The sequence below is a fragment of the Amphiura filiformis genome, chromosome 5, assembly GCF_039555335.1.
Source record: "Amphiura filiformis chromosome 5, Afil_fr2py, whole genome shotgun sequence".
Lineage (NCBI taxonomy): Eukaryota > Metazoa > Echinodermata > Ophiuroidea > Amphilepidida > Amphiuridae > Amphiura > Amphiura filiformis.
The window spans coordinates 77076504-77104211 of NC_092632.1; the positions used below are offsets into that span (position 1 = coordinate 77076504).

At 36.4% G+C, this 27708-nt stretch overlaps 1 protein-coding gene across 1 annotated transcript in view; it reads right to left on the bottom strand.

Moving 5' to 3' along the window:
* Positions 1–415: 415 nt before the first annotated feature.
* The window catches only part of LOC140151709 (uncharacterized), a 32988-nt gene continuing 5695 nt past the window's right edge, over positions 416–27708 (bottom strand). Inside the window, exons 3-10 of the mRNA XM_072174046.1 lie at positions 26384–26448; positions 24749–24900; positions 23360–23491; positions 21173–22495; positions 12050–12274; positions 10536–10693; positions 5543–5742; positions 416–4732 (exon numbers count right to left, since the gene is read on the bottom strand). Of these exons, the coding sequence (XP_072030147.1) occupies positions 3793–4732; positions 5543–5742; positions 10536–10693; positions 12050–12274; positions 21173–22495; positions 23360–23491; positions 24749–24900; positions 26384–26448 (3195 nt within the window). The 3' untranslated portion in view covers positions 416–3792. The remainder of the gene's footprint in view (positions 4733–5542; positions 5743–10535; positions 10694–12049; positions 12275–21172; positions 22496–23359; positions 23492–24748; positions 24901–26383; positions 26449–27708) is intronic.

Genomic DNA, 27708 nt, shown 5'->3' on the forward strand with positions numbered 1-27708 from the left:
CCCCAAAATTACCTCACCCCTACCCTCCAACCACACCCTTACATTATTACCCCATCCCAACCTACTACTTCTGCCACACCCTACCCCACCCCTATCCATACCCCAACTCCTTGCCTGTTCCTACCTGACTCACCCATACCCTTACCCCACCAATCCCCAACCTCACCTTATCCCTACCCTCCCACCACACCCCTACATTACCCTAGCCCTACCTACTACATGTACCTCTACCACACCCTAGCAGCCTACCCATACCACAACCTTCCCCATGACACCCTACCCAACCCCACCCCCTAACCTCACCCTACCCCACCCCATTGTGATTGTTTTATGCAATGCAATTCATGAGACTTGGTGTGCCTCAATCATCAATGTTGGTACACATTTGATCGATGATTTACTTCAAGAACCACAAAATCTTCTGATATGTATACTCATGGTTGAGCTGTATTTATTACCATTCTGTTATTTTCACAAAATATGTATATGACATGTTTGCATAAGACCAAGAAGAAATGTATTTTTGAAATCCAAGAACTATCATGATCGAATTGGCTTCTATAGGAATGAACTCCAAGCCAACACTTGATGACAGCTTATAATCTGAGACCGAATTAAAAAGGCTAGTTTGCGTATGACGTCTTGTCAACCAAACAGAAAATGTTGTACTGTGCAGGTCAGCAACCAATTACGTGTGCACATTGTGCCTTTGCTCTGATGTCAGATACAAACTAGTCTTGAACCCAATGCCTACCTTGGATATTAGCTGACATCATAATAGTTACATGTATCAAACTTGAATTAAAGTTGCAAAAAAAATATAGATCTGATTATAAAGCTACATTTTGAAAAAAAATATAGGGTAGACCTCTCCTCTAACTACTATACATTGGAAGAACTTTAAGAAAATGGCATGTATTAATTCAGAACTTCTTTATTCAAAAAAAAGAAAAGATTGTTTGCTTATCTGGCTGGCAATCCCAAACGTCCGAGGGCTACATAAGGACGTTTTCCCTTCAGCAAGAGCCCAAGAAGGTGCATTCAAGAAGGTGTGTCACAAATGTCTGACAGATTTGGACTTTTTACACATTTTTTACATTTTTCATCAAAATTCTTGAATTCTGTTTAAAAAATAGCACTCAATAGCTCAAAACAATAATTTTCTGTGTTTCAAAATTCATAAAGTTCATGTTCGCCACTGTCCGATATACCAACATAATGCGACTGCAGCATCACACATCTATTATCTAACATTGTTATTTTGGTTTTTTGCTTCTCGATTTATTTTTATTCTGATCTCTGTATGTCTTGTCCACCTACTTCTGCTGTAAATATATTGAATTATATTTGCTTATATATTTGCTGTAAATATATTGAATTATATTTGCTTGCAGACAACCTCCGGGAGACAGCCCTAGTCAAGTTGGTTGTCATGCTTTAAAAAAGTAACAGAGAAATTTGCTGATCCCAATTTTTATCACATAAAACTGCTCTCAACAACTGCAAGTTTATTATAGGCTCCGTTAGTGATCTTTCTAGGTAAAGATTAAGAAATTGTCATTTTTGAGAGCAGTTATGTGATCAAAATTGGGATCAGCAATTTTCTGTTACTTCTCTAAACCATGACAAATATTAACTTCAGCAGGGCCAATTGCAAGACCACTAGTACTGATAGACACTGATGACTGTTTAGTGATGGGTGCACACCAGTAAATAGTCCCCACTGACTTTCTGTACAGACAGTTCCCGGAAAACATAATTTTCTTGACTCCAGAGCAACTCAAAACTTACACTTTCTGCAAGGAAGGTCAGATAAAGACACCCAGTGTATAAAACAAAATACGGAGTGCAGCATTTTTTCACACAATATTGCAGACTAGATCACCCTATAGCCCATACAGCTTACGCCACCTCATAAATAGCTTGGTGTTTCTGAAATGTAACACATTTTGAACGCTTAGCCAAATCCTGCTCATTTTTCATGGCCTAAATGAGGATTAAATATGAATCAGGGCCTAATAGCTGGGGTTTAAGCCTTTTCTAATGTTACATTAAGTTACATGGCACTTTTCCTCGTTTGAAACACTGAGATCTTTCCTTCCCGGTATAGGAGATTCCTATTTACTGGTGTGCACTCTGATGGGTGGCAATACAGTGGTGCAAGTGAGCAGGGTGGCAATGACCCACCACTGTCCCTTCTATAAATTGCAAATGGCTTTGGGTATAATGCAAAATAAAGAAGGATTTTTATTTGGAGAGTTTAAACCTGAATAATCCATCAGGTGAACACAATTTAGGAAAAACAACCAGAGATCTGATTTGTAAGTTGCACACCAGTAAATAGTCCCCACTGACTTTCTGTACAGACAGTTCCCGGAAAACATAATTTTCTTGACTCCAGAGCAACTCAAAACTTACACTTTCTGCAAGGAAGGTCAGATAAAGACACCCAGTGTATGAAACAAAATACGGAGTGCAGCATTTTTTCACACAATATTGCAGACTAGATCACCCTATAGCCCATACAGCTTACGTCACCTCGCAAATAGCTTGGTGTTTCTGAAATGTAACACATTTTGAACGCTTAGCCAAATCCTGCTCATTTTTCATGGCCTAAATGAGGATTAAATATGAATCAGGGCCTAATAGCTTGGGTTTAAGCCTTTTCTAATGTTACATTAAGTAATTTAAGTTACATGGCACTTTTCCTCGTTTGAAACACTGAGATCTTTCCTTCCCGGTATAGGAGATTCCTATTTACTGGTGTGCACTCTGATGGGTGGCAATACAGTGGTGCAAGTGAGCAGGGTGGCAATGACCCACCACTGTCCCTTCTATAAATTGCAAATGGCTTTGGGTATAATGCAAAATAAAGAAGGATTTTTATTTGGAGAGTTTAAACCTGAATAATCCATCAGGTGAACACAATTTAGGAAAAACAACCAGAGATCTGATTTGTAAGTTGCACACCAGTAAATAGTCCCCACTGACTTTCTGTACAGACAGTTCCCGGAAAACATAATTTTCTTGACTCCAGAGCAACTCAAAACTTACACTTTCTGCAAGGAAGGTCAGATAAAGACACCCAGTGTATGAAACAAAATACGGAGTGCAGCATTTTTTCACACAATATTGCAGACTAGATCACCCTATAGCCCATACAGCTTACGTCACCTCGCAAATAGCTTGGTGTTTCTGAAATGTAACACATTTTGAACGCTTAGCCAAATCCTGCTCATTTTTCATGGCCTAAATGAGGATTAAATATGAATCAGGGCCTAATAGCTTGGGTTTAAGCCTTTTCTAATGTTACATTAAGTAATTTAAGTTACATGGCACTTTTCCTCGTTTGAAACACTGAGATCTTTCCTTCCCGGTATAGGAGATTCCTATTTACTGGTGTGCACTCTGATGGGTGGCAATACAGTGGTGCAAGTGAGCAGGGTGGCAATGACCCACCACTGTCCCTTCTATAAATTGCAAATGGCTTTGGGTATAATGCAAAATAAAGAAGGATTTTTATTTGGAGAGTTTAAACCTGAATAATCCATCAGGTGAACACAATTTAGGAAAAACAACCAGAGATCTGATTTGTAAGTCTACGGTTTGACCCCTATCCTCAGGAAAAGAGATGACATTAATTTAATACTGTGGTGCTAACAACATGAGAAAGCCATAGCATGGGCAAGATAGATGAAGATCAATAAATCTTACTTACATCTTAATTAATCAAAAAACTTAAATAGCAACATGCAAAAGTACATTATTAACTAAACCTATTATTCTGAAGTATCACCTACGATAATTCTGAACCGGTTTCTCAGTACTTATAGATTTCAAGCTATTCTGTAGCTTAGCTATTTCAGTATCCAGATTTGCAAGACCTAACTGAAATTGAGCTTCGTACTGAGATGTCACAGATGACTGTGTCGAGGTACAGTCAATACCACTCATGGAGCCATCCAAAACTGAGCCCTGGAATATTGCATCTTGAGGAGATGTTTTTGATAGGAATACATTATTATCAAATCTATCATTAAAGTTGTGTTGCCTAATTTGAGGAACATGATTATGGAATTGAGTTCTTCCTTCATCAAACTGTACTGGTGCATTGTGCGCATGTTGAAGGGTATACACATTTGCTTCTTTTGGCTTGTTAAAATCACCATTGGAATGATCTGACTCTGGTACATCCTCATCCGAGCTCAATGGTCTTGAACGTTCCAAGAACTTTCTCATCGAGAAATCTTTATCAGCAGCTTCTGAATGCAGAAAGTGCAGTGGATAAGATCTTTTGTGGCTTTCTGTAACATCATCCATATCAAATGATTGTTTTCCATTCGTAACCCATTGTTCAGAATGATGCGACATTGTTTGTCCACCACCATCACCATGACGAACATTTCTAGGATAACCACCTGTCATTTCTGTACTAAACCTTGTACGGTTTGGTGAAACGTGCTCTGCAAATGTTACTCTTTTGGAAAAACTTTGAGGTGGGTAATCCTTATCAGAGGTTTCGGGTATTGTTTCAAATTTTGTGGTTCTGGCTAGTGTTTGTGTGTGTTGATTTGGTAAGTCAACAAAATGTCTGGTTGGCGGGAAGAAAACATTCTGAATCTTTGCTGGAGAGTGTTGAGGTGATGCTTTGGGTGTTTCATCATCATCTTCATCAGATTCCGAAATGCGGTCATTCTCATTCATGAAAACGTTCGATTTAGAATATAGATACCTGTATAAAAGAGAAAAAAGAATGGACTTAAATAAGATGATTGTTCAAGAATTTTGATAACTACTTGATATATACTGTAGAGATTCATCAGGTTTGTTATTGTTCAAATATTACAGATTGTTTTTACAAAACCAAAATATTTGTGGTGGAATGATGGTAAAAACTCACCAACTGACGTTTCATCCGTCTTGTTCAGTCGGATTTCTTCAGAGTTGTGACGCTCTCAAGATCTGGCAACACTAGTTCGCACAGTAGCAGAGCGTCACAACTCTGAAGAAATCCGACTGAACAAGACGGATGAAACGTCGGTTGGTGAGTTTTTACCATCATTCAACCACAAATATTTTGGTTTTGTAAAAACAATCTGTAATACTTGATATATAAATATAATTATTAACTTAACAAAAGCAAGATATGTGTCACATAATGTTGTGTTATTTTTCAAATTTGGACACATATCACAAGAGTAAACCCCAAATTCAGGGGAGGGGGGTCAAATCAACCAATTTTGTGCTGCAAAAAGTTACAATTTCTTAATTTTGGGCTTTTAAGGCTGAAAAGGCATCAAAAGTAAAAGGGTGGGGGAAAACTGGGGAGGCCATGAAAATATTTGCCCCCCCCCTTGGAGCTCTCCTGCTAACAGTGGTATGTGAAAATAAGATCAGGGAAAGAAAATTTATGACCCCTTTACTGGCTATTCAAGGGTAAAATTTTTGAGAATTTTAAAGGACATGTCCACAATATGATCTGATAGACCCTTTTGCATCACATAGCAATTTTTATATGATCTGATATAAACTCCCAACTTACTTGGAGTCGGCATCTTGATTAAGTCGTGTCATCTCAGCATCTCTCTGCTGTAAATTCAGACGCAATATTCTGTTCTCATTTTCAGTTGCATCCACCCTGAGCTGGAAGTCTGTCAGTCGTGACTTCATCTCATCAAGTCGGTTGTTGAGGGCGCTCTTCTCTTCCATCCACTCTTGACGACTCTCAAGCTGATGGGCATCCTTCAGTGTACAAAAGAAGTAAACAGAAAATTAAATTAAATAAGAAAACAATTGGATCCTGCAAAACAGACCTCAAAATACTTTTCTTACTTGCCACCAATTTGCACACCACTTTAATTTGGATTGTAAATGGCAATGTGATATGACTGAGGTCTGATGCAAACACTTTATCATTTCCTACTATAAATGCATTTTTCTATTTTAAAATGTTTTTCCAATTCCTTCTTGTTATTTTCTTTCATTTTATATGAAATCTGGATAAAACTAGAATCAAATCCAATATAATATAATTTCGACCTACACCATTTGCGTTAACCATGTCCCCGATCCACTTTTTCACATCATTCCAAAATTTGATATTATCTATTCCAATTCTAGTAACACCATGTTAATTTCCCTGGACCTTTGGATGCATTGAAATAGGTATTCGCATTATACTTCGAAATATCAATATGAAAGGGCTGTGGACCTTGGTTCAAGTTTTCATACCACTCCAGTGACCATTGGCCTAATCATACCAAGGACAATATCCATGAGCTGTCACTGAAGTTGGAACATATAATAACCACAAAGACAAATACAGAATATTGTTGCGTTCTTCGGAATGGCAATGTTAACTTGAAATAATTCAGCTGGACAGGTATTTTTACTTGTATCAATCAGTCAGTTATTTTATTAGCAAGGTATAGAAGTTACTCTCTTTAAGCACAAATCAAGAATCAATCTTACTTTACAAATCTCAGTCTTATTATAGTAATATGTAAATGACCTGTTCAGTCCTAACATGAGCAACTACAATTTATAGCTCAGGGTACTTAAGGGTATGTAAATAACTTGCTCAGGAGAGATTAGAGGGGCAGCGCCAGGGTATTTTGATAGGGGGGGCGATGCAATTGCAAAATGTTGAAGAATATTCATACGGCGCGACAGCGCCGCCCCTCGCCCTTGCGCGAGCAGGGGGTGTCTCAGGGGGGATGTGCCCTGCTCAGAATTTGGAAAAATTTTCAAAATGGAAGTACAAATGAAGCCATTTGATGCACCATTTTCACCCTTATTTATTTATTTGCCAACCGCATATTTTTATGGGTTTCATTAACGGGCCCGACTTGCGGACCGCAGGTTTTAGGCATGGACCTACTCAATTAGGCCTATACGTTCAATTTTGGAGTCTTACTTTTTTCCCATGCTTTCCCAGTCCAATTTCACCTTTGTTGAGTTACTAAGTCGGGGCTCTGAGTTACTAAGTCGGACCCCGAGATAGTTTTTTTTATTTTCTTTCATGTCACTTCGGGGGCTCCGTAGATATCAGACTGAAAGTAAACTTTATAATGATTAAATTGCTGGCATGACACAGACTTGCCTATGTTGCAGCGCCAGGACAGTGACAGCCAGGATTTTTCCAAAGAAGTTGGGAGAAAAGGCAGGAGAGGCCAGGTGACTTTCATGGGGAAAATGTGCGGAAAATCGCCCAAAATACAAAAACCAACAACTTTAAAACCGAGTCGGTCAGCATTCCACAGGGGCAAGATGTCCGAAGGGGTGGGGCTTCCCTTCGCCTAACCATGGCAATGGCTCCTTTTCTTCTTCTTTCCCTCCTCTCTTTCTCTCCCTTCCCTTTTCTCTCTCCTCCCTCTTCTCTTTTTCCTCCCTTTTACCTCCTTTTTTGCAAATAATAGGGGGGGGGGGCGCCCCCCTTGTGGCGCCGCCGCTGTGTGGTCATAATATAAGTCTTTAAGTAAAACAATGGTAGGGGTCATACGCAAGATCACAACAATATTATGAACCTGAATAACATACATATTATAATATAAACCTGAAAACTGATTAACGGAACAGAACACTTAAAATCATAAACTTCCTTTTCAAGGAAGTTGAATAGAAGATTCACAAATATGCCATGTTTATTAAAAAAGAATACAGATGTGGTAACTTTGAGGTTATCTGATTCTGGGAATTTGTTCAAACCCACCTTTTTTGAGGAGAGCAGATTCTGTGAAAAATATACAACTACCTCAAATATTCACTGACAGGCTTTGCTAGGTTAACCAATAAAAGAATCTGGGTAAAATGACATTTTGAATACATGTTGAACTTGACGATTGCAGATTATATGAACCAGGGAGTGAATTGTTGGACTCGTGAAACAGTTTACCATTGGTATGTTATCTAACAGTCCTGGTGAACTTATTCAAGGGACTTATCGTTTTTAAATATCTAATTGTTTTTGATGTAGTGATTATAAATGTGCAATATATGTATTTTATAATGTTTTTCTGGCGAATAAAATGAAATGAAATGAAATGAAATGAAACCAAAGTTTTGCTTTCATTAAAAAAAAAAAGAATACAAATTCTCCTCTATTACTCTCTCTTCTTTCAGAGTATTATTATCATTATAAAAATATTTCTTTGTCAGTTGTCAGTTTAGAACATTTGATATGGCAGTGTATAGGAAGGTCCTGGGGAATGATTTTTCACACAGCAGCCTCAACAGGAAGTGGAAAACTGAGAAACAAAACCCAAATGTGAGAAGCCTTTATAACCATAAACTTCCTTTTCAAGGAAGTTGAACAGAAGATTCGCAAATATGCCATGTTTATTTCAAAAGAAAATGGATGTGGTTACTTTGAGGTCATCAGATTCTGGGAAAAATTTACAGCATCATCATGGGAATATCTGAAAAATATACATCTTCCTAAAATTCTGAAAAATATACATCTTCCTTGCCCCTAACCCTAAAATACCGGGTGCAGGGTAAACCAGAATTGTACCTGTAACACAGGGTGCGCAGGGTAAACAAGAATTGTACCCATTGCAAACATACAATACTCTTATTATAAATTGATAGTAACCATATGGCTATATCATATGGATTCAACCTCATGCTGTTAAATGATGAAATGGGCTATTACAGTTGAAATCTATAAACCTCAGGTAATGGCAGGCCTTGTCTTTTGAGGCGAGTGAGAGTGATCACTCGCCTAAAATGAAGTTGAGGAGAGCTTTTTATCACTCGCCTACATTTGGTGTAATAATAATACAAGTGATTAAAATCACTCGCCTACAGCTCACCTGACAAGTTTTGAGGAGAGTGATTTGTCACTCGCCAGCAATTTTCAAAAGACAAGGCCTGTAATGGTAACCCCTGTGTAGGAGATTAAGGTCACATCTTCCATAAAGGGTGTATAGATAGCAACTGGAACAGCCAAATTCATTGGCCAAGTAGAATACATATTACACACATTAATGAATAAGTGGTAACAGCTGTTATAACCCAACTCTATTTATTATGCGTTTCAGTTATTAAACACTATAATTGTAATTATGTCAGTATCAACATGTGCTGTCATAGTTAAATATGCTGGTAATGACGGATATAATTAAGGGCTGGGGTATGAACGTTTGGACAGTATTTATTGTGGGACATTAGAGCACATCAGAAATATCGAATTGCATTCTGAATACGAAGAATGTCATTCTGATATCAAATAATTTTGATTTTTGAAATTAGCAATTTAATACACATTTTATGGCAAATCATTAAAATTGATATTTTTGATATTTAACAGTACTTGAAGTAAACTTTATAAATCTGATGATTTATACTTAAAGTGTATGTAGGTGGGATGAAAAGCCGACGATCAATTGAAAATTTTGACCTTTCAGTATTGAAGATATGGATTTTTTTTCCCAAAACACCAACAAAATTAGGTCTTTTGGGAAAAAATCCATATCTTCAATATGAAAGGTCAAAATTTTCAATTGACCGCCGCTTTTCCTCCCTGCTACATACACTTTAAGAATATATCATTAGATTTATATAATTTACCGAGGACTGTTATATATCAAAAATTTGAAAAATATCAAATTTTTATAATTTGTCATAAAATTTGTATTATATTGTGATTTTCAAAAATGTAAATTATTTGATATCAGAAAGACATGCTTCGTATTCAGAATGCAATTCGATAGGTCTGAGGTGCTCTCATGTCCCACAAAAAATACTGTCGAAACGCAATAAACGCTCATTTTAGATCCCTTAATAGAGACATATTAATAGTAACCCATTTGTAATGACAATATTGACTTTAATTGAGCTGATCACGTAAGGCCACCATGAATTATAAATAGTTTGTCTCAAAGCTGCCACATGTGTATCTAAAAACGCTGCTGGATTGTGCATTAGTCTTTTTTTTTCATTCTTTTATTATTTTTAATATCATCAAAATAAAAGCATCCTGGCACCCATCATCTTAAAATTTGAAATAAATCAAAGAAAAAGCAAAAGCTGCATTATTTGTGTATTAAAATCATACCTGCCACTAATAAGACAGATTTTAATGTAAATTGAATGACTTGTTTGGAAAAAACATAATGAAGTGAAAAAATAAAGTGAAAAAAAATTCCACATAAGGTTTTCAAACTGGTGAGCTTTGAGACAAACTTTTAAATCATGATGGCCTAACAGTCAGTGACATAATGGCACAATTTGCCAATATTACATTATTAAGACTATTTTATTGAAGTGCTTATTTTGATAGAAATTTATTTCAGGTAGGTTGTTGAGGGTGGTGAGGCCCAGGTGGTGAGGTAAATGTGGTGGCAGTAGTCAGGTGGGGAGTGGTGGTGGTGGGGGTGGGGGAGTAATTTATTGTTAATTTTCTAATCATCCATCATAGCAAAACTCACCTGCAACCGGTTTTGGTTTTACTGCAAAAAGAACAAAAAAAAAACCCTAAATTCCAGCAAAAGTGGAATCTCTGATAAAATAAAAAGCACCTTATCCAGTCTCACCTTTTGCTGTAAGAGATTCATCATATCCTTATGTTTCTGTTTCATGTTATCTATGGTAGTTTTATACTCAGCACTGCTTTCAGCCAATCTGTTCACTTTGCTTTCTTCACCTCTCAGGTCTCTCTGCAGCTTGGCATTTAAAGACTGCAAAGTCAGAACTGTTGAACAAAAAATGATACAAGATTAAAAAATGACACAGAAAACATGGAAATACCTGTGTCAGATTTCAAGGGGAACAAAATACACACAGCTTTAGGTTCTCCTTTATATGAAAATGGTTTGTTTTGCACCTTTTTGGAATTAAAGGAGATACTCACATAATTATATCAATAGTATATTGCATAATCATGTTATTTTTAAGCTGTGGCAATATTTTTTTATGTCAAAGGTAAGAACTAGACACTAACTAATGCTGACGGGTTAGTGCCAAGATAGCTACTAACCTCCCACTTAAAGCTCTGCAAAGTTTAGAAGGATATGATTTGTTCCGGTTTTGACAACTCTGGATAACCCAAGAAATCCTCTATTGAAGCTTATTTCCATTCGGGTCCATTTGAACACCGGGATAGGTTGGGAACTGAACAGTCAGGGGTTAACACCCTACTCTTTTTCAAAACTGGCTGCGAGATACATGTATAAGTATGGCTCTCTGTACACAGGACCAACGGATTAACGTCCAATCCAAAGGACAGAGTACTTTCATGATTCACTTACCCAATTCTAAATGAACCATGGAGAGAGCGGAAGTCTGAATTTAATCTACAGAGGTTGCCAATTAATTTCAGACATATTTTTTTCCCTCCAAGTCAATATCCCAGCAAATCTCCACTGCCGGGAATTGAACCCCGGACCTCATGCACTAAAAGCAAGTACAGTAACCATTATTCCAAATTCCATCCGAATTATTAATTTGTGCAGATATTTATACTTGACTTGGGAGGCGAGTTAGCGCAGCGGTAATTCCTCGCTTTGCACCACTGAGGTCCCGGGTTCAAGCCCGGCGCGCCCAAGGACTCATGTGCACTTGGTTTATCCCGATTCCATGCTCGTTCTCGCAGGTTTTCTCCGGGATCTCCGGTTTCCTCCTGCTTTCAAAAAATCGGTGATTAGTTGTTTGGCTATCAAAAACTTCCTTCACCCAATGGAATTTGGGGAGCTGCATAGATAATTGGTGGATGTTACAATCTAAGTGTGGATAGGTTTGCGCCAAATTCGGCTGCAACTAGCCTAGTTGATGCGATCTGATTGTGATTGATCCACCATGGCAGCGAAATTACAGCGCTTTGATCCCTCTAAGATCCGGAAAAGGCGCTATATAAAACAACGAAATTTATTTATTTATTTATTTATTGACATCTCTTATCAAATTTAGCCAAAAAAGACATTGGTGAATAAGTCATTTGTTGACAAAAAACCTACTGTATATAGAAAGTATGATTTCCTGGTACTTCATGTGGATAATACATCCCCCTTACCCCAAAGCAAAGCAGAATAATTATTTTCTCTGTTCCTACCTTCTACATCCACTGGTGGTTCCATATTTTCCTTATCTTCTCCCTTTTCCCATCTTCTTATTTGCTGATTGGCAATGCGTAATCTCCGTCTCAGCTGACTGTTTTCACTTCGCAGTGGTTGTAATGCAAGCCCTATTTCTGTTTGTAAGTCTGGTGGTAGATACTGCAATGTATGTAAACATTCTTCTATTTCTGTGAGCAACCGTTGAACATCTTTGTCTTCTCCTGAAAAAATATATACATGGTACAAAAATCATTTTTACTGAACAATCAATTCAAGTGATCAAATAGGCCTATGTGATGGCTACATGCTACGACTGCAAGTATGATTGATGGCCTTTACCTTTGGTATACAATACATATTATCTTTAAGGAGGCACACAGGATCACTAATTATCCATTATTATTCACCTCATAACTCGAAAACTATTTATGTAAAGTATATAAAAGTATACATTTTTTGAACGGAAATGAGCTCATCAATCCATTTAAAATGTCAGTTTTGGGTCAAAAAGTACAATTTTCGAGAAAATCCCAAAAACAGCTTTTTTGACCAACAATTTTGGTCCGCCATAAAAAAATTATTTGAAAATCAAAAACTGTAAAACATGAACTTTATTAATTTAGACAAATAAATCTAGAAAGTGTTTTTTTATTTTTACGAAATTTTGCTTAGTTTTTAAAATATAGGCAAAAAATCAGTAAAAACGTATGACCCGTGTTCAAAATTTTGAATCGTGGGTGATAAAAAAAGTTCTAGGCCCTAATTTAAAAAAATGAAAAAACACTATCTAGATATTGGCCATATCTAAACGTTTGACTTAAAAACTTACCTCAGTGATGCTTCATTTAGACGCTATGGCGGACCAAAAATGGTTAAAAGTGGTCAAAAGTGAACTTGCCGAAAATCGCGATTTAGAAAAATACAGCGGATTTTAGGTCCATTTTGAAGATTATTCCATAAATATATAATCCGTGACTTGTGACGTTTGGTCAAGTTAGAAAATGAGAAGGGCGTCCAACTGCAGCAGATTGGCATTTTTTGGTGATTTAGAAGGTAAAATATACAATTTTACTAAATTATCCGTGCACATTCGGCAGATATTTATCCACATGGTGTAATCATTTTATTTACTGCAGTCTTGTTTCCATGGTGCAGCAGAGCTTTCGGCAAGGCGCACAAGGCGTCAGCGTCAGCGTTTGAGGAGCGACAGGGGCGCGGACAGACAGACAGGTTCTGCGAATAAGTTGCACAGTGCATGGTAGTGTTGCATGAACGAAACCATGATTATTTAAGCACAATTTTGTCCTGTTCCGTACAAAAAAGATCATGCTCTGTATTAAAATTTGCGGACATCAGAACATTAAAAGTAGCATAGAATAACTGACAAGCAATTATTTTAGCAGATAATCAGGAAGTTTTATGAAATGAAGAATAAATTGAGACATATTATAATATTGTGATTTCTGTTTTGTCCTAATTTTCTTAATTTATGTTTAAAAATGCAATGTTTTTAATTTATCGTTTTTGGTTATTATTATTATTTTTTTTTTGGTGTTGACAAAATTGCATTTTATGTTCATTGTCCTTTTCTGAACCGCAAACATGATGTTGTTTACTACTCGGTGCTTTTTCTTTTAGTTAGTGCTTGAGAGGCACCACAACGGCCCGTCCGCGCCATTTTAACGAGATTTTAACGCCCGTTATAGCTAGGCCTACACCACAGGAATCCCAAGTAAAATTTGAAAAGATTCTGATGTGTCGCATTACTCAATATTCCGTTTTTGTTATTGTAATTGTTTGTAGTTATCATATTTAATTTTTAACTTTTACGGAATATCAAACACGTACAAAGGTCATAGGCCTATTATAGGCCTAAAGCTACAATAAAGTTGTAAAATATTTTGTACCGCATAAAAAGTGAATAAAATACAACAACAAAAATATTTAAAAAAGTGTGTCTGTTGTTGTTTTCAATCAAATAAACGTGTAAAAATTGGGGTAAAAGTTGTAATATGTCTTGAATAAACTTCTTGTAAAACAGACAAAAAGTAGGCCTATATAATATGTTAAACGGGCAAAACATGGAGAGGTCAAAAAAAAAAAAAAAACACGGAAATTGACATAGCCTAACAAAACCGAATTTCAAAAGTAGAAAACGGAACACTTGTGGCTTTGAATTAGATTGTGGTTCATGCAGTAGGCCTACCGTATAGGCATCATGCTGTAAAGAGCGTTTTAAAACACTGCATGAAAACATTCACGAAAAAATTTATGCTTTAAAGCAGTTTACCTTTTAAAGTATGCAGAAAACATTATAAACATGAAAGTTGAAAACCAGGCAAACATTGCAAATAAAAAGGCATTCGGCCAAAACAAAAAAAAAAAGTGTTGTAAAACCAAAAGCTTTTATCGCAATCATAATCAATCAGGAGAGAGAACGTTTGAAAATGAATCTTAAATCCGTGTTTTAATAACACTTTGAAACATTATTCAGGGCCTTAGGTATCTAATAGGCCTACCGGTAGTAACTGCTTGCCTATTTTTATGGTCTTCAAAATTAAGACGAGACTGAACGACCGAGAGGCCCCAACCAAGGCTGGGACTGCATAATTATAAGCTAATATAATAGGCCTATATTCTTGTCCAACTACACCAACTTGGTAAATCAAATAATAACAATGAAATGAATGAATGAATGAATGAATGAAATAAAACAAATTTTTAAACATAAAACAATAAGTACGGGCTAAGTCTAGCCTACTAGCAAAATATTTAGGGCCTCGTTTTCTATCGTATCTACCAGATTGCGTCATCATTACAGGGCTTCTTACGGGTAACTACTTCTTACAGATAAATTTCATCTTTTCAAGTTCAGAATGAAACTTTAAAAACAAAATAAAAACAAACAAAAAATTCACTAAATTATGTTCATATAAAAAACCTATAATTTATACCACTATATCAGCACTTTTGTTGGCGAAATTTATCGAGTAGGCCTACTGATTCTAGGATGGGGACGGTGGTGGTCTGTCGGCCCGCAGTTTCGCAATGCAATGGTGCAAGCTTTACCTACCTTGGAAGAGATCAATACAGACATGCCAACTTTGAAATCCAGATTTCCGTACTCAGAAGAACAAAAATCCGTATTTTGCACCCTAAAACCGTATTTTTTAAATATGTACCTTTTGCATACCTGCCAACTCCAGAAACTCCAAAAGTAGAACACATAATTGAGAGGGAGCACTTGTGCGACCGAGCACATAACGTCCCGGGTCCAGGGGCCCACTTTACAAATTTGCAATCAAATTTGGCAATACCAAAGAACCATTCCATCAAAGTAATAAATCAATACAGAAAGATGCTTCCTTTACGAGTTATCACTCATTGAAAGGGCTACTTTGCTATACATTACATGGAAAGCGGTCATCTTAAAGTCGTCATATTTCCTTTTAATTACATAACTGATCAAGCTGAATTCCGGATATATGATGCACAGTTAAAAATTAATTTTTAAAAGATTTGGTGACCTCAGTCGACCTTTGACCTTGTATGTGACCTTTGACCTTACAAAATTGGATAAAGTATGTAGACCAAACAAATTGGGTTTTGTTACTTCTAATGTTGTTAGAAGGGTAACTGGACATTTCATCCCCTCGCATTTTCATCCCCTGGACATTTCATCCCTGGACATTTCATCCCCTCATGTTAAAACGCTATTGTAGCGTTATTTGAGCGTGACAGTAAAAAGATTGCATATGAATATAATAATTGTTTAGGATCTTTAGAAGGAAATAATATAAGGAAATTAATCTTTATTTATAATTAGTCTTATTTATCCAATGTATGCACCATGTTGTGTATGAGCTAGCACCAGCTGATCACACGTATAAAAATCGATCGATGTTGAATGGCAATAGTGCAATGAATTTACCTATTGAACAGTGCGTGTAGGCCCCCTACACGGATGATTCTAATTCAGTATTACGCCTAGTAATATTAAAAGTATTATTATTTTGTTATTTTACCGGGTAGGCCTATCGTCATCATTATATTATTATTAATATTTTTATTATTATTATTTATATTATTATACTTTGTTTTTTGTTGTTGTTGATATTAGCCTGGACTATTTAACTTAGCTAAAGTGTATTTCTTCTCTTTCTTCCTGTTATTTATGTATTTATTGTGTATTGTTTATGTATCTATAGGCTGTTTATTTATTTATAATTATTATAATTTGTATTTATTATTTATTTTGTTTGTTTATTTATTTATTATTATTTACTTAGTTGTTCATCTAACAAAATTAGTAGGCCTACATTTTTATGGGAACCATGTATCTGTTAATGTTATGTCATGTGGATAGTATGTTATATTATTAATAAGATAGTGATAAAAGATAATAGCATCAAATATGTCTGCATATATAGCCCAAGAAGGTTCATGGCAATATTTTTGTATTGTCCACTTGATGAGGTGATTAGATTTAGTCCAATGTCATGTTATACAATAGGAACAATAGCCGTCAGCCGAATGGTTACAGGAAGTTGAACTCTTTCATTCAGTGGAATCTATACATATATATTGCCAGTTTTAATTGCCCAACTTGGGCGACTTTTGACTTTCGTCTCGCGACAAACAAAGTGCTCCCGCGATTTCGCGACATTTTGGCTACTTTGAAAATCTCACCCGCGATTTTTGAAAAGCCGACTTCATAATTGTTAAATTGGATATTCTGTCATAGTCAATGGTCCTTCAAAACAAAACCTCCAAACAACTAATTCAAATAAAAAGAACACATTCTGTGGTCAGTGTGCATCCAAGTATGACAATGGGAAACAAATTAAAGTCGATACAGCGCAGGGGAGATAACTGATATAAGGGCTTAATCCCCATGATTATCCTTAGAATATTCCCATATCAATTCTCACAAATGGCTTAAGGCGACAAAAGTGCTATAGCGGGGGCCAAGTTTCTCTTTTCATGTAGGTTCACTTGGGTTTATTAAAAATAACATAACAACATGTCGTTCCATGGCTCTGGGGAGTGGGGCAGTGGCTGAAAATAGGTTAGTCTACATTACCAGTTGTTATTTATTTTTTTTTTTTTTTGAAAATCAACTAAGTTACAAAAATGCATGATGTAGGCCTACGAAAGACATTGTTTTGGGGTTAATTAAAAATATCACTAACTACATGACATTATACATTGGCACGGAGGGGTGGGCACGGAGGCGATGAAAATAGCTTTTAAAGACTACATTACCAGTCGTTATTCACGGACCCGGGAGGGTGTTCTGGGTTGATTGATTGAAAGTTGACTGAACTTAAAACTCATGGTTATAAAAAAATTGTATAGAAAGGAATGGTAGGCCTATGCTATTTTTGATTTTGATCAGCAAGAAAGTATACAAAGTGCTCCCGCGATTTCACGACATTTTGGCTGCTTTAAAAATCTCACCCGCGAAATCCATTAAATATTGGACAATTTTTGAAAAGCCGACTTCAAAATTGTTAAATTGGATATTCTGTCATAGTCAATGGTCCTTCAAAACAAAACAACTAATTCAAATAAAAAGAACACATTCTGTGGTCAGTGTGCATCCAAGTATGACAATGGGGAACAAATTAAAGTCGATACACGCGCATGGAGATAACTGATATAAGGGCTTAATCCCCATGATTATCCTTAGAATATTCCCATCAATTCTCTCAAGTGGCTTAAGACGACAAAAGTGCCAAGCGGGGGCATCTACTATTTCCATGGCTCTGGGGAGTGGAACAGTGGCTGAAAATGCAGAGGAGAGCGTGGCCTAGCGGTTAAGGCATAGGACTGTGAACCCAAGGGTCAAGGGTTGAATCCCAGGTCCGGCTCTTTGTGTCCTTGAGCAAGACACTTCACTCTACTTGCTTAGTGCTTCGGAGGGCACTTTAAGCTGTCGGTCCCGTGTACATGCATATTTTCTCACATTGATGTAGTGTGCACGTTAAAGAACGTCACAGGCTATTCGAAAAGAGCAGGGGATCATCCCGGTCATGTTGACTGTACTTCAAAATACACTCATCTACTCCAGGTTCCAGAGTAAAAATAAGTACAGCTTGTCTGTACGCAGTGCGACAATACTCATACATATGAGGGAGGCACTTATAAGGAAGAAGAAGAAATAGGTTAGTCTACATTACCAGTCGTTATAAATTTAAATTTAAATTTAAATTTTTAATTTTACAAAAATGTAGAAACAAGAAAACAAGAAAAAATTTGGATCTTTGGAGGTGGTGAAGGGGATCTTTGGAGGAAAGCAAGAAAAATAAATGGGCAAAAACAGGAGAAAAAGAAAAAATATAATGCAGATATTTATTATCAGTTGAACTGATGGAATTCCAGTATTTTGCGTATAGTGCTCCTTAATTAGTCTTTACCGTTTATTATTAATTTAATTCTCCTACAAACAACTGTATAAGTTCTAACTATCCTTGTACTTTACTACTTTTAGAACCTTTTAATCGCACCTTATCAGTGGTTATATTACAGATTCCCGAATGATTATATAGTTATGTAGATTCCATTGATTTTATAATACACCAGTCAATGATTGAAAGAATTCAACTTCTGTAACCATTCGGCTATTGTTCCTATTGTATAACATGACATTGCGCTAATCACCTCATCAAGTGGACAATACAAAAATATTGCCATGATCCTTCCATATGCAAACATATTTATCAATATACAATAAACAGATAAATAGTATTAAAAATGTACTAATTTTGTTAGATGAACAACTTTAAGTAAATAATAATAAAATAACTAACTAACTAACTAACTAACTAAATAAATAAATAAATAAATAAATAAATTAATTAATTAATAAACAAACAATACATAATAAATACATAAATAACAGGAAAAAAGAGAATACACTTAACATAACAATAATAACTGAGCTATCAACAAAAAAACCCACAGTAAATAATAATAATATGCCTAATAATATTAACAATAATAGTAATAATATAATGATAACAATAGGCCTACTCACAGTAATAACAAAAGATATGCGCGTATGCACTGTTCAATTTAGGTAAATTCATTGAATGTATAAATTATTATTAACTATTAGTCTATTATAGGCCCTGCTGCCATTCAACATTGATCGATTATTATACGTGTGATCAGCTGGTGATAGCTCATACAGAACACGGTGCATACATTGGATAAATAAGATTATTAATTTCCTTATATTAGTTCCTTCTAAGTTCAAGATTCTAAACAATTATTATATTCATATGCATTCTTGAGTCACTGTCATGACTGTCATGCTCAAAGAATCGTTTTAACACGAGGGGATGAAATGTCTAGGGGATGAAATGTCCAGGGGATGAAGTGTCCAGGGGATGAAGTGGGGATGAAGTGTCCAGTATTCGTTAGAAGCATGCTTTGTTAAAACTTTCAAGTTCAGAAAATCATTGATCATCATCATCTGAATCTGAATAAACAAAGTGGGAAAGCATCTTGTAGGCCTATACATGTACATATTTCTTTAATGTGCATGCATGGTGCGTAAAGTCGGAAGTAAAAGGAGGTCCGAAACCTTCTTGTAGGTTTATTCTTTTGCACCAATAGAGCTAAATAGTTAACTAAATACCTTCAAAAAATCTGCAAGTGGGAAGAAAATTATTTCAGAAAGCATCTTGTAGGCCTATTAAATATTTCTTTAATGTGCATGCATGGTGCGAAAGTCGGAAGTAAAAGGAGGTCGGAAACCTTCTTTTATGCTTATTCTTTTGCACCAAAAGAGCTAAATAGTTAACTAAATACCTTTAGAAGACCTAGCATTAGGTGGATAATAAAAAACATTAATGTGCATGAAAAATCTGCAAGTCGGAAGAAAATTATTTCGGAAAGCATCTTGTTGGCCTATTAAATAATAATTTTTTAATGTGCATGCATCACGAAAGTCGAGAGAAAAAGCGATGTAGGCAACCACTTTAACAGACCAAGAAAGTGGTCAAATGATACCAGTAATTCAGTCGGTAGTCTAATCTTGCAGCTGTTTATCTTTTTAAGACACAACATTTTATTATTTTGGTCAAAATTCTGGAATACCGTATTTTTTTTGGGGTGACCGTACTACCGTATTTATCACGTTTTACCGTACAAAATACGGTGAAACCGTACTAGTTGGCATGTCTGAAAATACGGTAGTTATCGCGATTGGCGACTCCAGCGCCTCAATCAGCAATCACCTCGCCCATCCAGTTTATCATGTGTGCGTGTCTTTGCTAGCTGTATGCGCCGCATGATACAGCGTTTCGAGAACGCGATATATTGCGGGAAAACAATGATTTATTTGCTTTTTGCATTTTGGCGAATTTTTAATGAAAACGGTCTTTAAAATAGCTTTTCTTATGGTTCAAATTTTAAGATTTCTTTAAAATCTATTAATGACAAGATAAAATACGGTTTGAAGATGACATTAATGATGAAAACTCAATTTTGGCCATGTAACACTTCAGTGATCCTGTGTGCATCCTTAAAGGGTGAAAGTAACAGCTTTTCCACTCAGTTATTGGAAAAAAAAGTGAGTCCTGGTTCACCTGAATTTAGCTGGAACTATGACTCACTACAGGCTTATCAGGACTCACATTTTTGTATGTTTTTAGGAATATTTGAAATATTGATAAACACTATCCAGAAACACCAGCGCTGGAATTCAAGATGGCGGTCGTACTGGAGATTGGACAATTACAAGTAAACAAGGCAAAATACTGGCAAATTATGACCCCTGAAGGTAAATAACAAGCAAAAATATTAGGTACAGGAAATGAGTTGGCACTGCATTTTGTTGAAAAAACATTGGAAATAGGCAAAAATTTCAAGTGAAAATGAATTTGATTTTTTGAGTAACCATTTAGTATTTTCTGTGTATCTTTTGTGCAGCATAATGGGTATAAAAAGTGTGTTGCCTGGTCCTATTTTTTTGTCACTCACAAGGGACGTTAGACGAGTCACATCCTCTAACTTTCACCTTTGTTTATCTTTGTCATAACCAAAATAAAAGGACCGAATTAATGTCTTGGAAAGAGCTAAGCATGTAAATTGCACTCTGGCAAACTCACCAATATCACAGATAGCTGCTCTCAACTCTCCTATCAAGAACTTGAGTATACGCATCTGCTCCCAAGATGCAGTCTTCTTCCCTGTAACTGTAATCCTAGGCTGTGGATGAGGGGTATCCTGCAATGCATTCTCTATGGTATCTCTGATGGCGATTGCATTGCTGTTAGCATCAGCATCAACGGATGATCTGACTTCGGAACTTGATGGAGAAGACATGACACTTGTTTGCACACCTTTGTCTGCAGGAGGGGAGTAAGTTTGTGTACCTATGCACATGGTCTCAATCGGATCTGCTTTAATCCTATTTGAACTCATTTTAGTTTGTCTCTCATGATGTTCTGCAACAGGTGTGGTCCTTTTGCGTTGAAGGGATTGTAATGTCTGAGAGGGTATCACCTTTTTAACTCCAACTGATTGATTAGTCACTTGTTTGAACTTAGAATCATCAAAAGGTATTTGTAAGTTGGTAGCATGGTCACTTTGCATATTCTGTGAAGTTGTTTCATGTGACACAGGCAAAGTCACAGCAGTTTGCATTTCATTTAGCTGTTTTAAGATCATCTCTCCACTTTGACTGGTTCCTATATTTTGAGCTGGTAACGGATGGTATTCTGCAATGAATGACGTGTTTCTTGATTCTGGTGGCTCCAACTGACCATGATAACTGTGTTGATTCACTGTACACCTAGGAGGAGGAAGCATTGTTTGACCAGTATCTCCTGGAATTAATTTGTTTTGTGATTCAGGGGTGACACCCAAGTGAGTCTGATGTTGATTAGGTAGCACATGATGTTGCCATGCTTGAGACTGAACTGTGCCATGATTACCTTCAGGTATGAATGTTTCAGTTGTAAGCACCTGATTCTTTATATTCCTATCCTTCAAGTGATCTGTTAAATTCTGTAAAAGTTGCCTAGGTTCACCGTGTCCCATCTTTTCATACTCAAATGCTGATGGCTGCATTCTATCTCCTGACTGAAAATCCACTGACGTAACTCTCACAGGAACGTGTTCAGAGTGATCGGACAGGTTTTCGTTCGCTTCGGCTTGTGAACGCAGCATCTGGATCTGAGCTGCGAGAGCTTCCAATGATGGGTCGCGGTATATGGATGAATTTGGTAATCGATTTGTTTGTTTGTTACCATCATTAGCAAGACATCTTGACTGATTGGGACTTCCCATATCTGGTGTTGATGACACAAGACGGTTGTTAAACTGAGTGGCTTGAGGTATTCTTACTTCAACAGTAGGTTTCACATCTTGTACTGAAGTTCTTGGTATACTTGAGCCTTTAGCTGCTGGTTTCTTGGTACAGTTGCCAACTGTAATATAAGATATTAGCAAGCCATTTTAGTACAGTACTAGTATAGAATGTGATGCTATATGTGACACGATCTGGTCCACCATTGGGGACAAAGGAGGCATTTTTTGAAAATTGAGTTACTGTAATTATGCATTATATCTAGCTATCAATAGGCTATCATTTACTGAAAACACCAAAGGTCTAGCATACTTGGTTCTAAAGTTTTTTGATGTTTATTTTCTGATGTATTTAGCTGTTTTTGTACTCCATATTTTTTCCTTTATCTCAGTTTCAAATTTGCCGCCTTTGGCTCCCATGGACCAGATCGTGTCATGTATAACAAATTGTTAACTGACTTTGATCTGCAAGGCTAAACCGAGTGACAATGCTGACCACTTTGGCATACTGTTGTGGTTTGAAACACTGTTTGAACTCAAATTCATTTAGATCTTGACAGTTTCCATTTCAAAATGGGAATGATAGGTTTGCCATGTATTCAGCATTTTCTACAATACTACAATAAATTTTCTTCACATGCTTCTACTTGTGCAAAATAATGGACAATTACCAAATTTCTATTCTATTTATAACACATCTGCTTACGAAACTGGCACTTGCAGTATATTAGTGGAAGAAGGGCCCAACTCCAGTTCAGTATTAAGACCTGTATCGTTGCCATGGAAACATCATATTTAATTTTGAATGTATGTAATATTGTATATTCATGTATTAAAGGTCTACTGAAGATGAAAACATTCTGCCTATAAAACTTTTCCAAATATTAAGTTTTTCCTTAATATCTCAAAAACAGTTTTGATGGAGTTGGGCCCTTCTTCCACTCAGGTATTCAATTCCATGGTGTTAAACCTAAATACAGACTCACCAGGTTTTTGTGCAACATTTTGACCTTGTTTCTTTTTCTTCATGGAAGTAGCTCTGGGGGTTGGCTTTCCCTTTAACGGTTGTCTGGATTGAACTGCTTGTTTCTTTGTTGCGTGTTTCTTGCTTGGAACATCTGAAAGGAATCCAAACAATGACACACACTTTGTTATATACTTTCATTATATAAGATTCTTTTCACAACTTCACAAGGTTCTCCTATTCATCTTTGCATAGCTGTCAATTTGTTCATAATTTTCCTCCTTTGTAATGTGACGCTAATGCCCAAATCGTCAGTAAGTGATTTCAAAGACTGTGAATTTACCACGTTTTTTGTGGTGACACTTCTACTGCATAATTGAACAATTTAATTGGTAATATATTGAGCAGAAGTTTCTACCATGTCCTAGTATCAAATCGCACCAAGTTTACTTCAAGGCAAATTTGACGCTACATCCCTAGCCATTACTAAAGGCTGTTACAGATTTTAAAATCACTACAGGCGTTTGATTTAAGGCTCTCACCTATGGGTAATTATGTAAATGGGTACCCGATTGAATATTCGGGCGGGTGCCCGAAAAAACACACACACAAAAAAACACATTTTTTTTTTACAAAAATTGAACAAGTTATAGACCCTAAAATTACTTGTTATTCAAGGTTGGAAACCTGAGAAATTCTGCTACTAAAGAAGAATTTCAAAGGTCGATAGTGTTGTACATTACTTTTGCTTCTATTGAAGAGGCATGGACACATTGAATTTGTATGCATTGCTAGCTGTTCAATAGAAGCAAAAGTAATTAAATGTACAACTTTATCCAGCTTTGAAAAAAAAATTAGCAATTTAGTGCTCAGCATTTCTCCAGTTTCCAACCTTGAATAACAAGTAATTTAGGGTCCACATGTATAACTTCTTCTTTTAAGGGGGTACTACACCCCTGCCCAATTTTGTACCTATTTTTTAATTTTTCTCAAAAATTAGAGCGCATTGGTGACAAGTAAGATATGTATATTATAGGGGCAAGGACTACAACTACTGCACTGGAAATTTAATTTCAGCACAGACAACAGTTGTGGAGTTACAGTCAAAAATGAGGGAAAACCAATATTTGATCAATAAATCAATTTAACTACTTGCCTTGAGTTGCTGAATTTTCAGTGCAGTAATTGTAGTCCTTGCCCCTATAATATACTTACCTTACTTGTCACCAATTCACTATCATTTTTGAGAAAAATGCAAAAATAGGCACAGAATTGGCCAGGGGTGTAGTACCCCTTTAATGTTGTACATTTTAATTACTTTTGCTTCTATTGAACAGCCTGGGACACATTGAATCAATGTACTCGGGAATTGATAAGAGCCTTAGTTTGATCAGCTCTCATATTCTCTTACCCAAAGCATCTTCATCCAGAATGTTTGCCAAAAGAGCAGCACACCTGTCCAAACCATGATTTAAACTACTCACACCAGCCGAGTCTGAATCACTTGAATACAAGGAGAATCCTGGACTTATAGATGGAGGACTGGTAGACTTCTTGCTGGATCTATTAGACAAGAATAAAACACCACTTTTGTGTGTAAGGTTTCACACCTGAATTGACAGCATTATATTATAGACAGGCCTGTAACCAGAATTTATTTGGGGGCTGTTTTTTCTTCAAAATTTTGACCTTTTTGACCAAAAAGCATAAAAACCCTATTTTTTCACTCGCTTGGCTGGCAAATGGGACTTTTTGGTCAAAAAGGGGACTTTTTTGGCATTTGGGGATTGGGGGCGGGTAGTTACGGCCCTTACGGGCCTGATTATGGAATGCTCAAGTTGATGCATTTACATGGCAAGTGGAAGTGGTTTAGGGTCCATTTTATTCCTGATCACAACTGGGTGATATAAAACACACATAATTATATGCCAACCTCAAATGGTAACACATGATCAGTCATGTACAAAGGAGTTGCAAAATTCATTTGACATTTGCATTTTTATTCAATTTGGTTACCTTGAAATGTAGGTACCTGTACCCTAAATAATTGCAAATTTCTTGAACTGAGATTTGAAAATATTAGTGCTTTAAATTTACAAAACAATTTATCTTGCTGTAATTTATCCGATTGTACATAAAATTATTGGCTGATTGACAACTGCAAGTGAGAAACCTATCCTATTTCTTCTTTCAAAACACAAATTATGACCAGTTATGATACCCATGCAAAGTCATGCATACCTTTCTGGTATGAATGGGTTTCTGAACATCAGAGGTGTAAGTGAGGTAACGATCCACTCCCTGAAAAACATGCAAGCCAATGGCGAGCACCTCGCCAAATTTCCGGAAGTGCAAGGGGGCTTGTCCAGGGATTACGCTGCAGGGTATCACGGAGTCACCCCCCTCAAAAAAAATTATCATCATCCAATCCCGGAAATGTAAAAAAAAAAAAATTTAAATAAAATTTAAAAAAAAATTTTTTTTTACATTTCGAATTTTTTGGCCACATTTCTGAAATTCAGGGATTTCGGAAGACTTACACCTCTGGAACATGTACAAATGCATTTTTTGGTGCATGTACTTCTGCATGTATATGTACCATCCATTAGGTTACTAAAATTTCTGCATTTAGTTACTTGAATTGGAGGGGGAGGCTAGGGGTACTGAATAGAAAGGAGGGTACAAGGATGTGCAGCCGATTTGTTGCCTGGGATTTGTTGGTATAACTTTGGGTCTCTTTTGACAGCAAACTGATTTAGAAATAGGGTGTTTAAAAAAAAATTCTCAAACAATTCTGGAAAAAGTGGGGAATCTTTTTTTTTTCCAAAATAGCAAAATTTGTGATTTGGGCAAATTTACCATAATTTGGAACATAACGGGAAATATGGGTATTTTGGGGTCTCTTAAGCCGTCAAGTTTGGTATATTTTGGGTATAAATCACGATATTCCAGCTGCACATCCCTATATCCAAACTTGGCTGCTTCAGATTTATTTTCATTTTTTAAATACAAAAAACAAAAAAAACAAAAAACGCTTATATCTTACCTTTTCTTGGCAACTGCTTTGCTGGATTTACTTGTTGACTTTGTCAAAGAATTTAAGGCACGTGGCTAAAAAAAAGATTGTTTTTAAATTAAAATTCAAAATTGTAATCTTCACTTCAACATATTACTAATTGCAAGAAATGCATGCATCCTTAAAAAAAAAAAAGATAATATATTATATACCGTATTCATTCCAATAAGCGCCCATGCCCCAATAAGCGCCCACCCAGGGTATTTTAAATTTGCTAAAGGGTACCATTCATGTTGAAGTTACAGATAGATGTCGATACAGTGAAATAGCTGCAGGACTACAAGTCCTGTGTAAACTTGCAAAACATTTTCTGCATCAGAAAAGCTGTTAGAACGTCTCAGTACCCTTTTATAACATACGTAAATTTGTCTCTAATAAACGCCTCTTGTGAAAAAATTAGGTAAACAAGGTAAAAAATAAGCGCCCACCCAAAATGACTTTGTTAAGCGCCCTGGGCGCTTATTGGAATGAATACGGTACATGTAGTAGTCTGGGCCTAGATGAATTGGTATGAAATCAGAAAATCGTTTAAAGAAAATTAAACATTATAATCTCTCATGATCTCATCCACAAGTTTGACTTGGCAAAAGTTGTATCCAATGCAATGTCCCATGATCAAGTCTTGTTTTACAAAAATGTGTCATAAAGTAACATGATTAACATATCTTCCTATAAAAACAGACTGTTTAGTTTTTATGTTATTAGGGGCAGGGGCAGCGCTAGAACTAAACACTCCAGTGTCCGCAGGGACCCCCGAACTTGCAGAAAATTAAAAAGTAGGGGGTCCGGAGTAGAGTTTGGTGAGTCCGAGTTGCACAAATGCAGCATAAATAGTATGTCTGCAATAGCGCTAGATTGAAAAACTGGGGTCTGCAGGGACCCCTGAACTTGCAGAAAATTTAAAAACAGGGGGTCCCAACTCTATTTTGGTGGGTCCGGGACCCCAAAAAGCAACCTAGCGCTACCCCTGATTAGGGGTCATGAAACTAATTCATGCGCTTGTGGAATAAGGTCCAATAATGTATTTGGCCAATTCCATGCCAAAAGTGCCTTTGTAACGTCCGTAACAAAATTTTGGAACATTATTGCTCAAAACAGGAGCATTTATTTCAAACTTGCTAATCATGCCTCCATAGATTGATGTCAGACCTACTTCAAGATAGTAAAGAAAAAAATCTAAGGAAGCACCTTGACAGGTTTTTTTCATCATGAAAAACGTTACGGACGTTACATTTGAGATAAAATGTAACGTCCGTAACACTAAATCAACAGTGTAGGACGATACAGGAGTATTA